Source organism: Botryllus schlosseri, chromosome 16, assembly GCF_051294905.1.
Source record: "Botryllus schlosseri isolate E-star chromosome 16, Bs_hap1, whole genome shotgun sequence".
NCBI lineage: Eukaryota > Metazoa > Chordata > Ascidiacea > Stolidobranchia > Styelidae > Botryllus > Botryllus schlosseri.
Genome location: NC_137251.1, coordinates 5,796,061 through 5,808,058, shown reverse-complemented (window position 1 = coordinate 5,808,058; position 11,998 = coordinate 5,796,061). Strand labels below are relative to the sequence as shown.

Below are 11,998 nucleotides of genomic sequence, written 5' to 3'. Positions count from 1 at the left end.
TTCATTTTCACAAAGGGGTAACAATATTTAAAGCAAGAAATCGAGTGACAACATGTTGCGCACGTGAAGAAAATTTTTACTTTTGATAAATCTATCTCAAATTATTCTGCTTTATTGTAGTGTACGAAGATCTACCAAAATGTGACTGGCTCATAGATCTGCCAATGCGTCGGAACTGATATTTTGGTCATCACATCTCAAGTGTTGCGGCAAGACTAATCAAATTTTTGATTGGCCTTGCAATTTCACAATCTGTGCAATCCATTTTGTATTACATTATTAATTTCGGAAATTACCTCGCGGGCCACTCAAAACCTTCTCGCGGGCCACGGGTTGGCCGGCCCTGTGCTAAGTGAAAAGCGTCATGCACACATAACAGGTACATCGGTGCTGCTATACTTTTTTAAAGGTCTATCATGAATGCAATATTTATATTTCTATAATCATAACATATACGTAGCCGGGACTGGTGCGCTATAGTGCGTAGGCGGCCACTACAGAGTCCATGCATTTCGTGTTCCCTTGTTGATTTGAGAACTACCGTCCGCCAGTGGGTAAACGTTATCGGCGCAGCAAAGAGGAATTCAATGCTTCAAAATTGCGGAGGTGGAGGAAAACCAAATAAGGAAAAATCCAATTCGTACTCATGGTAAAGCTTGTTCACTAGCAACGGGTTCGCCTTCGAAAAATACTGACTAACTTTCAAATTGTCCGTGTAAGAGTCATACGATCGTGGAAAGGGAACCGCTATTCCCATGCGGGACTTTATGTATTCCATATCTTCGTCGATCGTGTCCATGGTCACGATGTACTCGTAATTTATCGCGCACGGAGAGCACAGCCGATGGTAGAAGTTCCAGTGTTGGTCGTTTTTCGATTTTGGCTCCTCTACCAAATAGGATATAAAGTCATCTAATGCGATTACTGGGGCTCCGTTTAACTCTTCGCCAGTTCCATTACTGTATTTCTTGTGCAGGTTTCGCGCGAATGTCGCGTAGAAATCACCGCGCGCGTTATTTTCCAGTTTATTCCGGTACGCTGACAGCAGTCTACTGAACGGCTCGCGGACTATAATAAGTTTCTTGTAGTCCCGGATCTTCGAGACCACATCATTTAGCGAATCCGCTTTGCGGGCCGAAAGGTGCTTCTCGATTAACGAAGTGGCCCGTCCTTCGGTAAGCCTTTCCATAGAGCCGAGGGGTACGAGGCCATCCAGAACGGTTAAAAATTTAGCTTGGCTCCGAGTCCCACATTTTGGTATTTGACAGAATAGGATCTAAATGTAAAAACACGGATAGATTTCCTTTACACTTTACTGCAGTGACGGGTTGAAGCAATTGTGCCTTCAGGGTCAATGGCGGTCTAACGCGAACCCACTTGTGGTGGATTGCTATTCCTTTCCGACAGATCTCAAGTTAGTAAGGTGCGAACGTACTGCTCCTGTTCATGTTCGGAATATGAACATTCATGATTCAGAGGTTCCTGTTCGCAAACGAATCTTGAATAGCACAAGAACAAAAGAGTAAATGATTAAATATTCGAGCTACGTTTGGAATATTCTGATTAAAGACGTAGTTTTGGCCTTTTTAGTCAGCAGGTTGGTAGATCACGAGGGGACATCTGCATCCGTAAAGCGGGTAGCAGTTATCGAGGCGAGTGTCGTGGTGTGCTAAACGGCAGCGCTACGACACCAGAAGAACAGACGTGTGAGAGATGTGAAGCCGGCAGCAACAAGACAGAGACAGGTAAGCGAGAGAGAACGATGAAGAAAGAATGCCTGACTGGAAGTCGTCCGAAAAGCGTAATGAAAGCTAGGGACCACCTGTTTTTACCTTTGGTTCCAGCGCCACCAGGGGGACGATTTGGATTTCAAAAGGGGCGGAAACGCTCAGTGGGCGATATAGGGGGACGCTGGGCTCAGGGGCGGTATGGGGGCGCTCAATAAAAATGGAGCCGCAGTATAGATAGTATAGTCGGGACATATAATTATATATTAGAACAATAGTTCTTTATATCCTTGAGTTCTCATTCAAAATTCACATTCGAAAAAATCCGTCAAATCTCGAATTTTTGTCGTCGCGCTGCGCGCGGAATAGCCTACATGCCGTCGTTGTTTGCAACGTATTTCCATGAATGCAGTGATTTATTATAATTCACGTAAACGAATTCCGCGTACTTTAAGAACGTCAATTCCCGTTAAAACACTCTCGTCACGCTATCTCTGGTTATTTTCCTCAGAATGTTTCGAGCTAGGTGTTGTATACTGCAGCGCATAGCTTGCCGAAATCGCATATAGGCACTGCATCACTTTTTGGCCAAAATTATTAACTAAATATAATTGTATTTGATAGCTACAAAACTAAATCGCCAAAATTCGATAACACCGACCGGACTTCGACTACTTAACCATTGTTTTTACTGCAGTCCTTAAAATATTTGGGGGGGGCGCCAGATCTAGGAAACTGTTGAAAAAGGGCACTGAAGGAAAAAAGGTTAGACCACTGCTATAGACGATACATTATTTATTGCCGTGGCCGAAACGACCTGAATTGGCGATAAACGCCAAAATCGTGTGTTGTGCAATAGCCAGACAGTTCTGCCAAATAGTGAGTACAGCTTCGTAGGAGTATAAAGCCCAATACTAGCGAGATTCATCTCTACCTTGTATTTGTCCGAGAAAAATAAGGCCGCTTTCAAAAATCTATTTTTCACGTATGTGACTTCAAGATCCGTTTGTCCTTCCTGTGGAAAATGCTTTTTACAAATAGCTCGAAGGATATCGCGACGCATAGCGAGTCTCTGACCTAAAAGAAATACCCATGTTTTATGTATAGACCTACATAGATATTGAACTCGTAAATGTGAAAAAGGCCAGATTTCGCATTCCTATCCAAGATTCTATAACTTTGCAATGCTGCAAACTCTATGCATATTACGGTGAGGCTGATGTTACAATTGCTATATGAAATCCATACCATTTATAGCCCGATGGTGGTAGGGTATTATATTCTAGTATTATTTTCAACTCGAAGATGTTTACTAATCTCTTTTCAAGTATATACAATACCTACATCGTAACGATTTATACTGGTACAATGACAAGCATTTGGGTCGTTGGTACGTAAACATTTTACAGCGTGGCCCCCTTTGAAAATGTTGACAAATCCATGCCCTCTCCCCATTTTCAACCTTTTAGAAAAAAAGGCAACCTTATCGTACAGTAACTACAATACTTATTCAGTTAATGTGATGCTTGAGATTCTTTACGCTCTGACAATGTCTTAATGACTGGTTTGGTGGTGGAAAGAGCCAGCCGCATGTCATATCGAATATTCAAGACACTGCGTTGCTTTATCTTCAGAAGTATCATGGTAAAAACGCACAATTACAACGATATGATGATGGAACAATTTACTGTACTCTAGTATTTTTATTTAAATTCGATATATTTCATTTGCTATAGAAGCGTTTGTTACAGATGATGGATATTTTCAACTTTTTTCATGCCCTCCTAAAACAGGCTTTCTGTTTGTATCCTATTTTTGATGCCACGGTATGTTTTATGGGACGTTTGCGGCCGAAAATCAAATATTATTTTTATGACCAATGCTTTTCAATTCATCACCTTTATTATATTTTATGTAGCTGCAAGTATTTGACTCATTGTAGTGTAAATGTATTTTCATGCCACGTATGTATTGTATATAATAATTGACTTCTTTCGCTATCTTATTTGAAATGTGTAGACTGTAAACCACCATGGAAAATCCGCAAACATAACAAATACCAAACATCAGTTGAATTTGTTCATTTTTACTCGCCATTACAAGTGTTCGAGTTGACAAATTTAGCCGATTTATTCAACATATTAATAGCCAGTTAGAGCAGTCTTCCTGTTTGTACAGCCCCTCACGTATATTGTATTTCAAAATCAACTGCATAGAATCGAAATATACAAATCGAAGAGGTGTCAGAAAAACATACTACAGTACGTAAAATTATTTTAATATTTTAACCTTAAATGCTTCAACGCCGGCTTTTTAACCACCCCAATCGAATAGTGCATTGCTATTAGATGATGAAGATGCCGCTTACTCGAATGTTCTAACCCAGGAGTGGCCAACCCGTTACCCACGAGAAGGTTCTGGGTGGGCAGGTCGGTAATTTTGTTAATGACTCGTAATATCAAATTAATTGCCTATGTAATATATATGGTGAACTTACATTCCGATAAAACAAAATCAGCATTTACATGCGACCTCATTTTGCTTTCAGATAGGGAGAAAATATTTCATGTAGTGAGGGCAAATGTCTTCAACCATTCAAGTGTAATAACGTAAATGGCTTTTATCATGGAACATGAGACATTGAATCAAAAGATTCCAAGTATGTGCAAAGTGATCTGTAGCAACGAGTAGGTTCACTCGTACATGCGCCACGGGATATTATGTTGTTACTGGGCGACGACCCGCGCTCTGGGTACCAATATCATGGTCTGGTGCGTGAAAATGAAAACTGGCTTTGTTACTTTCAATGCCATCGCTCTGAAACAGTACATGATGTGGCACAAGCGAATCTAAGGCATCGATGCTTGACCTAACAATAGTACAATCACAGTGTAATAAGACAACGAGCTAGCGAATTCGCAAGCCGACGCTGCGGTATGAATTGTGAATTCGCCACGGGCAAGGTGTAGCTGTCATGTGTTTTTCTTACGGGGGGCATATTGAGCGATGCGGTAGTTAACCAATGTTTACTGTTTCAGCGTTTGGATCCGGGTTTAAGACCATCCCGCCGTCAAATAGAAACATGACTATCTCGTGATATTAGAAGGTCATAAAATCATGGAGCGAACCAGTGAATCCTGTCGTAATATGGGTGTAATCGCGCGAGACTCATGTAGTCATTTCGCCCCAATAATATTAAAATTGGGTGCAATGCGTCATGTCGGTGTCACACTGCTATCGGCCGTATCAGCCTCAATACAACTTTCGTGGAATATAGGATATCTGACGAAAACAACGGAAAGCAAGTGGCCTACTCAAATTGAAAATTTTTTAAAATATTTATCAAGCCAACTGTCAATCAATCTATGAAATATTTTCTACTTTATAATATTCGAAAGGGTTCGAAAATATTCGATGAATCTTGTCCTAGAATGGAACCGCTTTCAACCACACTAATGCGATCCTCACAATCAAATGCTGCAGAGACTAGTTTGAATTCGGATTCGGATTTGTCGAAAGGATTTAGTTACAGACTCGAATGTATTTGAATCGTCACTGCATTTATACGATATTACAAGATTTGTTCGGTATTAGGATTTTGCCTCGGACATAGTAAATCCACTCATCTTCGAGCGTTATATGACGAACTGACAAAAATAATCTTTTATATCACACCAAAAAAACGCAAAGTGTCATCATTTTTTTTTATTTTTTCATTTTTTTTTAAATCAGTGGTTCTGAACCTTTTCTCAACCGCGGAACACTTACTCTAATCTGCAGGCCTTCGCGGAACACCAAATTTTAAGTGAGTCATAAAATCAACAAATTACCACATCTAATGCATCACTATGGATTGCTGGGGCGCAAAATGAGCTGTGCATATTCTACATAGTGTAAGAATAACAAAACCATTAAAATACGAGTCCACATAAAACGAAAACATTCTAATAAATATGTATTGCAAATCTACTGTTACATTTTAGATACCAGTTAAAAATACAAGACTTCACCTTGGAAAGTATCATCGAATCATTCGGTCGAAACGCAAGCGCGATTACAATTGCTTGATTACAAATTATTTATCAATATTGGAGATTTGGAGATATCAATATTGGAGATAATGAATTTGAATTTCAGAAAGACTATAGGTATCGGTGGTACGTCGCTGCACATGACGTAGCACCACAGCACCAGGGTTACCATATTTTGAGGTCTGAAAAAGGGGACACTTTTTAAAAACTTTAAAAGCTGAAATACCGGCAAAGAATATGGTAATTTTAAATGTTTTCAACCAATAGTATCTGTGTTGACTAAAACAAGGTCGTCACTTAGATCCGACTCCCGAATTACCCGCTTTTTCACAATATGTTCGTGGTGTTGACTAAAAATTAAGTTCATCACTTTGACACGACCTCCGTTTTGCCCGTCTTTTACGAAACTCTGTCGCTGCATCGAGATCGAGTTTTTATTGGCATTTTAGTACATTTTCTAGAAAAAGAGGACAAATTCCCCAAAAAGAAGACATTTAGGCGACCTCCGAGGACATTGTTAATTTATTGAAAAAAAGAGGACAAATCCTCCTAAAAGTGGACGTATGGTAACCCTCATTATGGCCAAGACGGGCGTATCCTCACAAATGCTATGTACGATTTGAGTGTGTGTCTTGACCTCCAGGGAATCCCCGAGACTGACTGACTGAAGATAGAATCGGCATTTCAAAAGGACGGTGTTTCGATTAACCCAAACCCCACTCCGTACGACACTGCAGACGGGCTGAAACCGCGGCATTCACAATGCGGTTACTGATCGCTCCTAATTGCCTGCAACCAATAACGTCGTGTCATCAAATATCATATGTATGCGTTTTGTATATCTTTACCTCATGTGGAACCCTTGCGTCTGGCTCGCGGAACGCCTGGTGTTCCGTGGAGCACAGGTTCAGCGCCACATGTATTGAATTCTTCAATTCACGAGTACTTGTTTTCTGTTTGTTTGTCTGTTTGTTTGTTTAGAGGTATTCATGGTGTTTGTCGACTACTATGGTAATTTAAACCAGGCAAATTTTCTTCATATTTATTCAGGGGCTGCCGACTTGTAGTACGACCCACTTCTAGGCTTTTCTAAGACGCCGCTGAAATGTATGGGATGGCGAAGAGGAGCCTAGATAAACCTCCAAGACTTAGGTAGAAATTCTGGAGTCGACCTCGAACCCGCAACCCATTGGTGTTGCAGCTGTGGATTATACCACTCCGCTATCTCGCCGCTATATGTTGTTTTCTGTTGTTAGCCAACTCCATGAATGTTGTCTTGATGTTGATAGGTCTACAGCAGTGTGACACCGACATGACCAATTGCACCCAATTTTAGTGTTGTTAGGGCGAAATGACTATGAGTCTCGGCTATTACACCGATATTACGATAGGATTCACTGATTCGCTCTATGGTTGTATCACTGTGTGACATCACGAGATAGTCATAATTCCATTAGAGGTCGGGATGGTCTTAAACCCGGATCCAAATAATAGTAATAATCTTATCGTGCTACCATTGCAAACAGTTAATTTTCGACTGTATATCGTTTGTCCAACTAGAAGTCTTTGTTGATGTTCAGGGTGTTCCGACTACATTGGTCATTTTAAAACATGCCTATATTCTATATTCTTTATTCCGTATTTACCGACTTGTAGCACGGCCCACATCTAGGCTTTTATAAGACACCGCTTACGCGGACCATCACGTGGCACGCACTAGAAGTCTTTCGTCGGTAAACTAAAGCATATGGTGGTAGCATCGAAGGACTTTCGGAACTATAGGTCGTGGACATCTAACTTCATTCGCATGCAGCCGTCACACCATAATGACACACACATACAACAACTCGCTCAAATACTTTGTATGAGTGAACTGATGAACACTGTGACACTTGATATTTGTGATATTACACACATTGTAACTTTTCGTGTTAGCAGGATATTGGTTGTGAACCGACAATCGACATGTATATAGTTGAAATTACATTATTTATTGGTACTGGTTTACCGCTTCGGGGTTCATATGGGGATCGGGTCACGGACTTTATCCTGTTGGTTTCCGATTTCAAACCAGAGGATTGTGAACAATATGCATTGGTGAATAAAGATGTACGCAACATATTCTCTGCACCCAAATATTTAATGCAGTGGTTCCCAACCTTTTTCGACTCATCGCCCCCTTATACAGCTCGATATATCTTTATCGCCCTCATATTTACGGATCAGAGAAAGAGGACATATAAACGGGGAATTTGTACAATTAACTCTGGTCGCTGAAAAAGGTCAACTTTCGCGCCAATCCCTGAAAATCCCGGAATCTAAGGATATGTTGTTGCGAGTTGACCTCATATTGGTGCAAAATGGATGTTCTGACGATGATGACCTCTTATCGCCAAAATGCTACATAACGCTGTTGTCCTGATCAAAGATATTTTTGGTCCGTTTAAGACAGGGTTCGAAAACCTTCTCCGTCAAAGGAGCCATAGTTACCCTATTTTTTCAATTGTTAATGCTGATTCACTGTGGCGTCATGTCTCAACATATCTGTAACAGACTTTCTTTAACCACGGGTCATACGTTTGTTTTAAATTAATTTTTGTGTAAAGCAACCCTAGTATAGCATGTTTATTGGCCTGAGATAAAATAATCTTGATTTCAAGGTGACAAATCAACACATTGATTGCATATCCTCTCGTAATCATGTAGGACAGACGGTTAAAATAGATCACCTCACCAAGGATTAGGGTTCGAAGAGAGGAGTGCGATAAAGACAGAGAGTGCCGTCACCACCAACAACGCATTCCAGGCATCACATACTACTAACATGGTTTGTTCACTAAAATGTCACGACCAAGACCTTTTCTGTGACGTCACATATTAATCACTTAATTACTTGTTTCGTTTATTATAATATAATGTCGCCACGGGACGTATATATACTATACTCGCTTTTCTGAACTGATTTTGTATTTACGACTGAGTGAAAATTTAGGGTTTCGCGAGGGCTTGCAGATTCGCGTCAGTGTTCCGCAGATTAGTAAAGGTTAAGAATCACTGATCTAGCAGTTACATATTTTATATTTATGTACCCATATAAATTACCGATGGTTCGATTCTCTTGTTCTCCAAGTGGAATGCATCTTCTTACTTGTAGAGCCTTGTCGTCGTTCCTCTGAATGTTCGCATTTGTATTCATTAGAAAGCGTGGATCGGAATTCTTATAATAATGGTACACAATTTTGGATGCTCCGTTATCGTGATTTATTACGAATCGCCGGCGAAGTTGTAGATTTATATCAAAGTTTTTGATTATTACTTCAGCTTTCTCAGTCGACTCGTACAGATCGACAGTTATTTTCCTTTTCGGGTTCGATAATCCATACACCTAAAGGTTAGGGCCATAGAGAGCACAGGTATTGTTAGATCGTGCGCAAAAAATTATAATACGAGTATGCATTTGAGTCACTGAACATAGTGAGCAAACACCATCATCTCTACGTGAGAACGCGAGTTCGATGGTTTGGCATCACAGCACCAATAATGATCGAGTTTACATCAACTATTTATTCTTTCAACGATCATCCCACTGGCGTGGCGACTTTCTCTAACTACCCGTTTCAGTGTCAATATACGGGCCAATGCTTGGTTCTCAGCTATCAGAAACCACACTATTTGCGGTACACGGACGCGTTGATGCAGAACACTGTACCATAGGAGCAAAATCGCTCTTTCGCGTTTACTGGAGAGAAACATGGCAATTGGCAACGCAAGTTTAGATGAGAGCGGTCCCGTTCCAGGATATGACACAATTCAGTCCTCACCGACAACTCGATTACGGGATGGGAACTGAAACTAAGGGCGGAGATAATAAAGTTAGCTGATCCGGGGAAATGCTTATCATGTGATTATGTAGAAGTATAATCATCGGTAAATGAAATTCGTGCCCATTAGTACGGTACAGCTAAGAAACGGACAATATAATATTGATATCGCTCTGCAATGGTGGGTATACATAATTCGTTGATTGTCTGGTGACGCCATTACCTAGGAGACAATCGGCACGATCATTATCGGAAATATGTGCGCGTGGGAATGATACGCAGTGTCCGCAATCAATATAGATAACATAGTTATCTCTAGTTATTTTTTTGCGGTTTGTTAAATCATGAGTTTAAAACTAACTTTATGCGCTGCGATCAACCGGTTTCCTTAATCCTTGGTTGTTAAATCCTGATGAACGCGATAATCGACTTTATTGATGAATCCAAATTTATCATCTCCGCCTTAGTAATAACCCTATCTGTGCGCACCGCTCATATATCCAACGTCGACGTGAGTGCCAACGCTCCGGCTTATTTCAGGATCGTCATCTTTGGATAGGCAGCTTAGATTCACCCTGTTGTATTTCGGGCGATTTATACGCTACCGTGTCATCGGTAAATAAAATCGAGTCCCATGAAAATCATGCACCACCGAATGCAAATAGGTTACAAAGTATTACTCACCCCATGCCACTTTTGTAGTGCGACCAAAATAACCAACCCGAAAGCGGTGGACAGAAGCAGCAATGTCTTGGAAATCCTAGTCATTATAAAGACGATCACCTACATCTCACAAACCTCTTATATGTGTGCAATACATGTGCTGTAAAATAATATAGTAGATTTGTCAATGCTCCTCAACTAATCTTCAACGTTCCGACAGTTGGATGATAGACATGTGGTACTAATCATAATTTGGTTCCAAGTATTGTAGAATTGTACTAGGGCAGTGGTTCCCAACCTTGGGGGGAATTCTGAAATTTTTAGGGGGGAATCGGGCTTTAGGGTTGTAACGCAAGATAAGCTGGGTTCACAACAGTTTTCGACTTCTTTGATAGAACTGTAAATTATAAAACTAGTTCGTCTTTGTAATTGTATGTTTGTTTTGGCGGATTACTAGCTAGATATTTGTTTAAATGCTTTTTTAAATATTTCCTTTCCGTAGAAATTCTACCCCCTGAAAAAGCGAGGCTCGCGAGACGATTTCGTTGAGTCCGCGACTGCCTTGCTACTAAGCAGGGAGGTCATGCCGACAGTGCAAAATCTACGATACAAACGAAATGCAGGCTGCAAAAAAAAATTTGACTTTGTAACCAATTTTGAAATTTTTTGACCTAACGGCACAATTGTGACCTAATATTGACTTTTTTGACATGTCAAAAAAATCGCCCCAGTGATGACCTAATTTCTTTTGATTTCGTTAACTTCTAAGTAACAATACACCTAGTGTTAAATGATTGATATGGAAGTAGCCAGCGATACTTTACCAAAGTCGCATTCGACATAGTTTGGGCATATCTAAATATGTTTGGGCATATATTGCTCAGCCAGCAACTGGTTGTGCGTTAAAAAGCACCTTTTTTAGTCACCGGGCAACTTTTTCTTTGGGGGGAATTTTGACTCTAATATCGGCCAATGGGTCCACGAGACGAAAAAGGTCGCGAACCATTGTTGTTGTTGTTCATGGTGATTCGACTACTTTGGTCATTTACACCAGACCGATATTACTTGGTATTGCTCAATCAGAATCACACTATCACGGTTGTGATGACAGCTTGACACGTCTCTGTCACCGCCAAGTGCTTGGCCCAAAATGTACGCAGTCTACATTACCATGGAACCACAATGATTCGCTATCAATATGCGTTTCATGTGACAAAACATTGATATCAGTACAGTTGATTTGGCGGAAATTATTAATAGCTTTACCGCGACCAAGCTAACGTTTACACGAAAAGTCCGCTGTTACCCCGTCAGAATTACTGATGTAGAATAAAGCAATAACAATGCGGATTAAAGGAAGTGCAATGATTTTGTGCGAGTAAGTATAATCACTAGGGCAGGTTTTTGTTGCACTAAAAATCATGTGAAAGTTGCACTTAATTTTAAAAAAATTTGCAGTAAAAAGTTGCATTTATATACATATTTAGAATTATTAGGGTATGAGACACTCGGAAAGCTCCGTTGCAGGGCCGTAACAGCACTTCGCCAGCCCCCCCAAAAAACGTTGGTCCTGGACCCCCATAGGGTGATAAACCGAACTTCAACTTCTGGGGGGCTTCGCCCCCAGACCCCCCTTGACTGTACGCTGTTTACCGCTACTCATCATCTGTGTTGAGAGTCCGTTTAGTGGGTCAGCTTTTCTCGGCTAGACGCGCGAAGCGCGAAAAAATTCAAAATTCATAATTGAATCGGTCAA

General features: G+C 40.6%; 1 protein-coding gene across 1 annotated transcript; it reads right to left on the bottom strand.

Annotated features, from left to right (window-relative positions):
• Positions 1-352: 352 nt before the first annotated feature.
• On the bottom strand, positions 353-10,814 carry LOC145459445 (carbohydrate sulfotransferase 10-like). Its single transcript, XM_080338080.1, has 4 exons — positions 10,264-10,814; positions 8,861-8,930; positions 2,662-2,804; positions 353-1,276 (listed from the first exon to the last, which is right to left on the bottom strand). Exons 1-4 carry the CDS (start codon positions 10,345-10,347, stop codon positions 593-595), a joined length of 981 nt encoding a protein of 326 aa, XP_080194206.1. The 5' UTR covers positions 10,348-10,814; the 3' UTR covers positions 353-592.
• Positions 10,815-11,998: the final 1,184 nt, after the last annotated feature.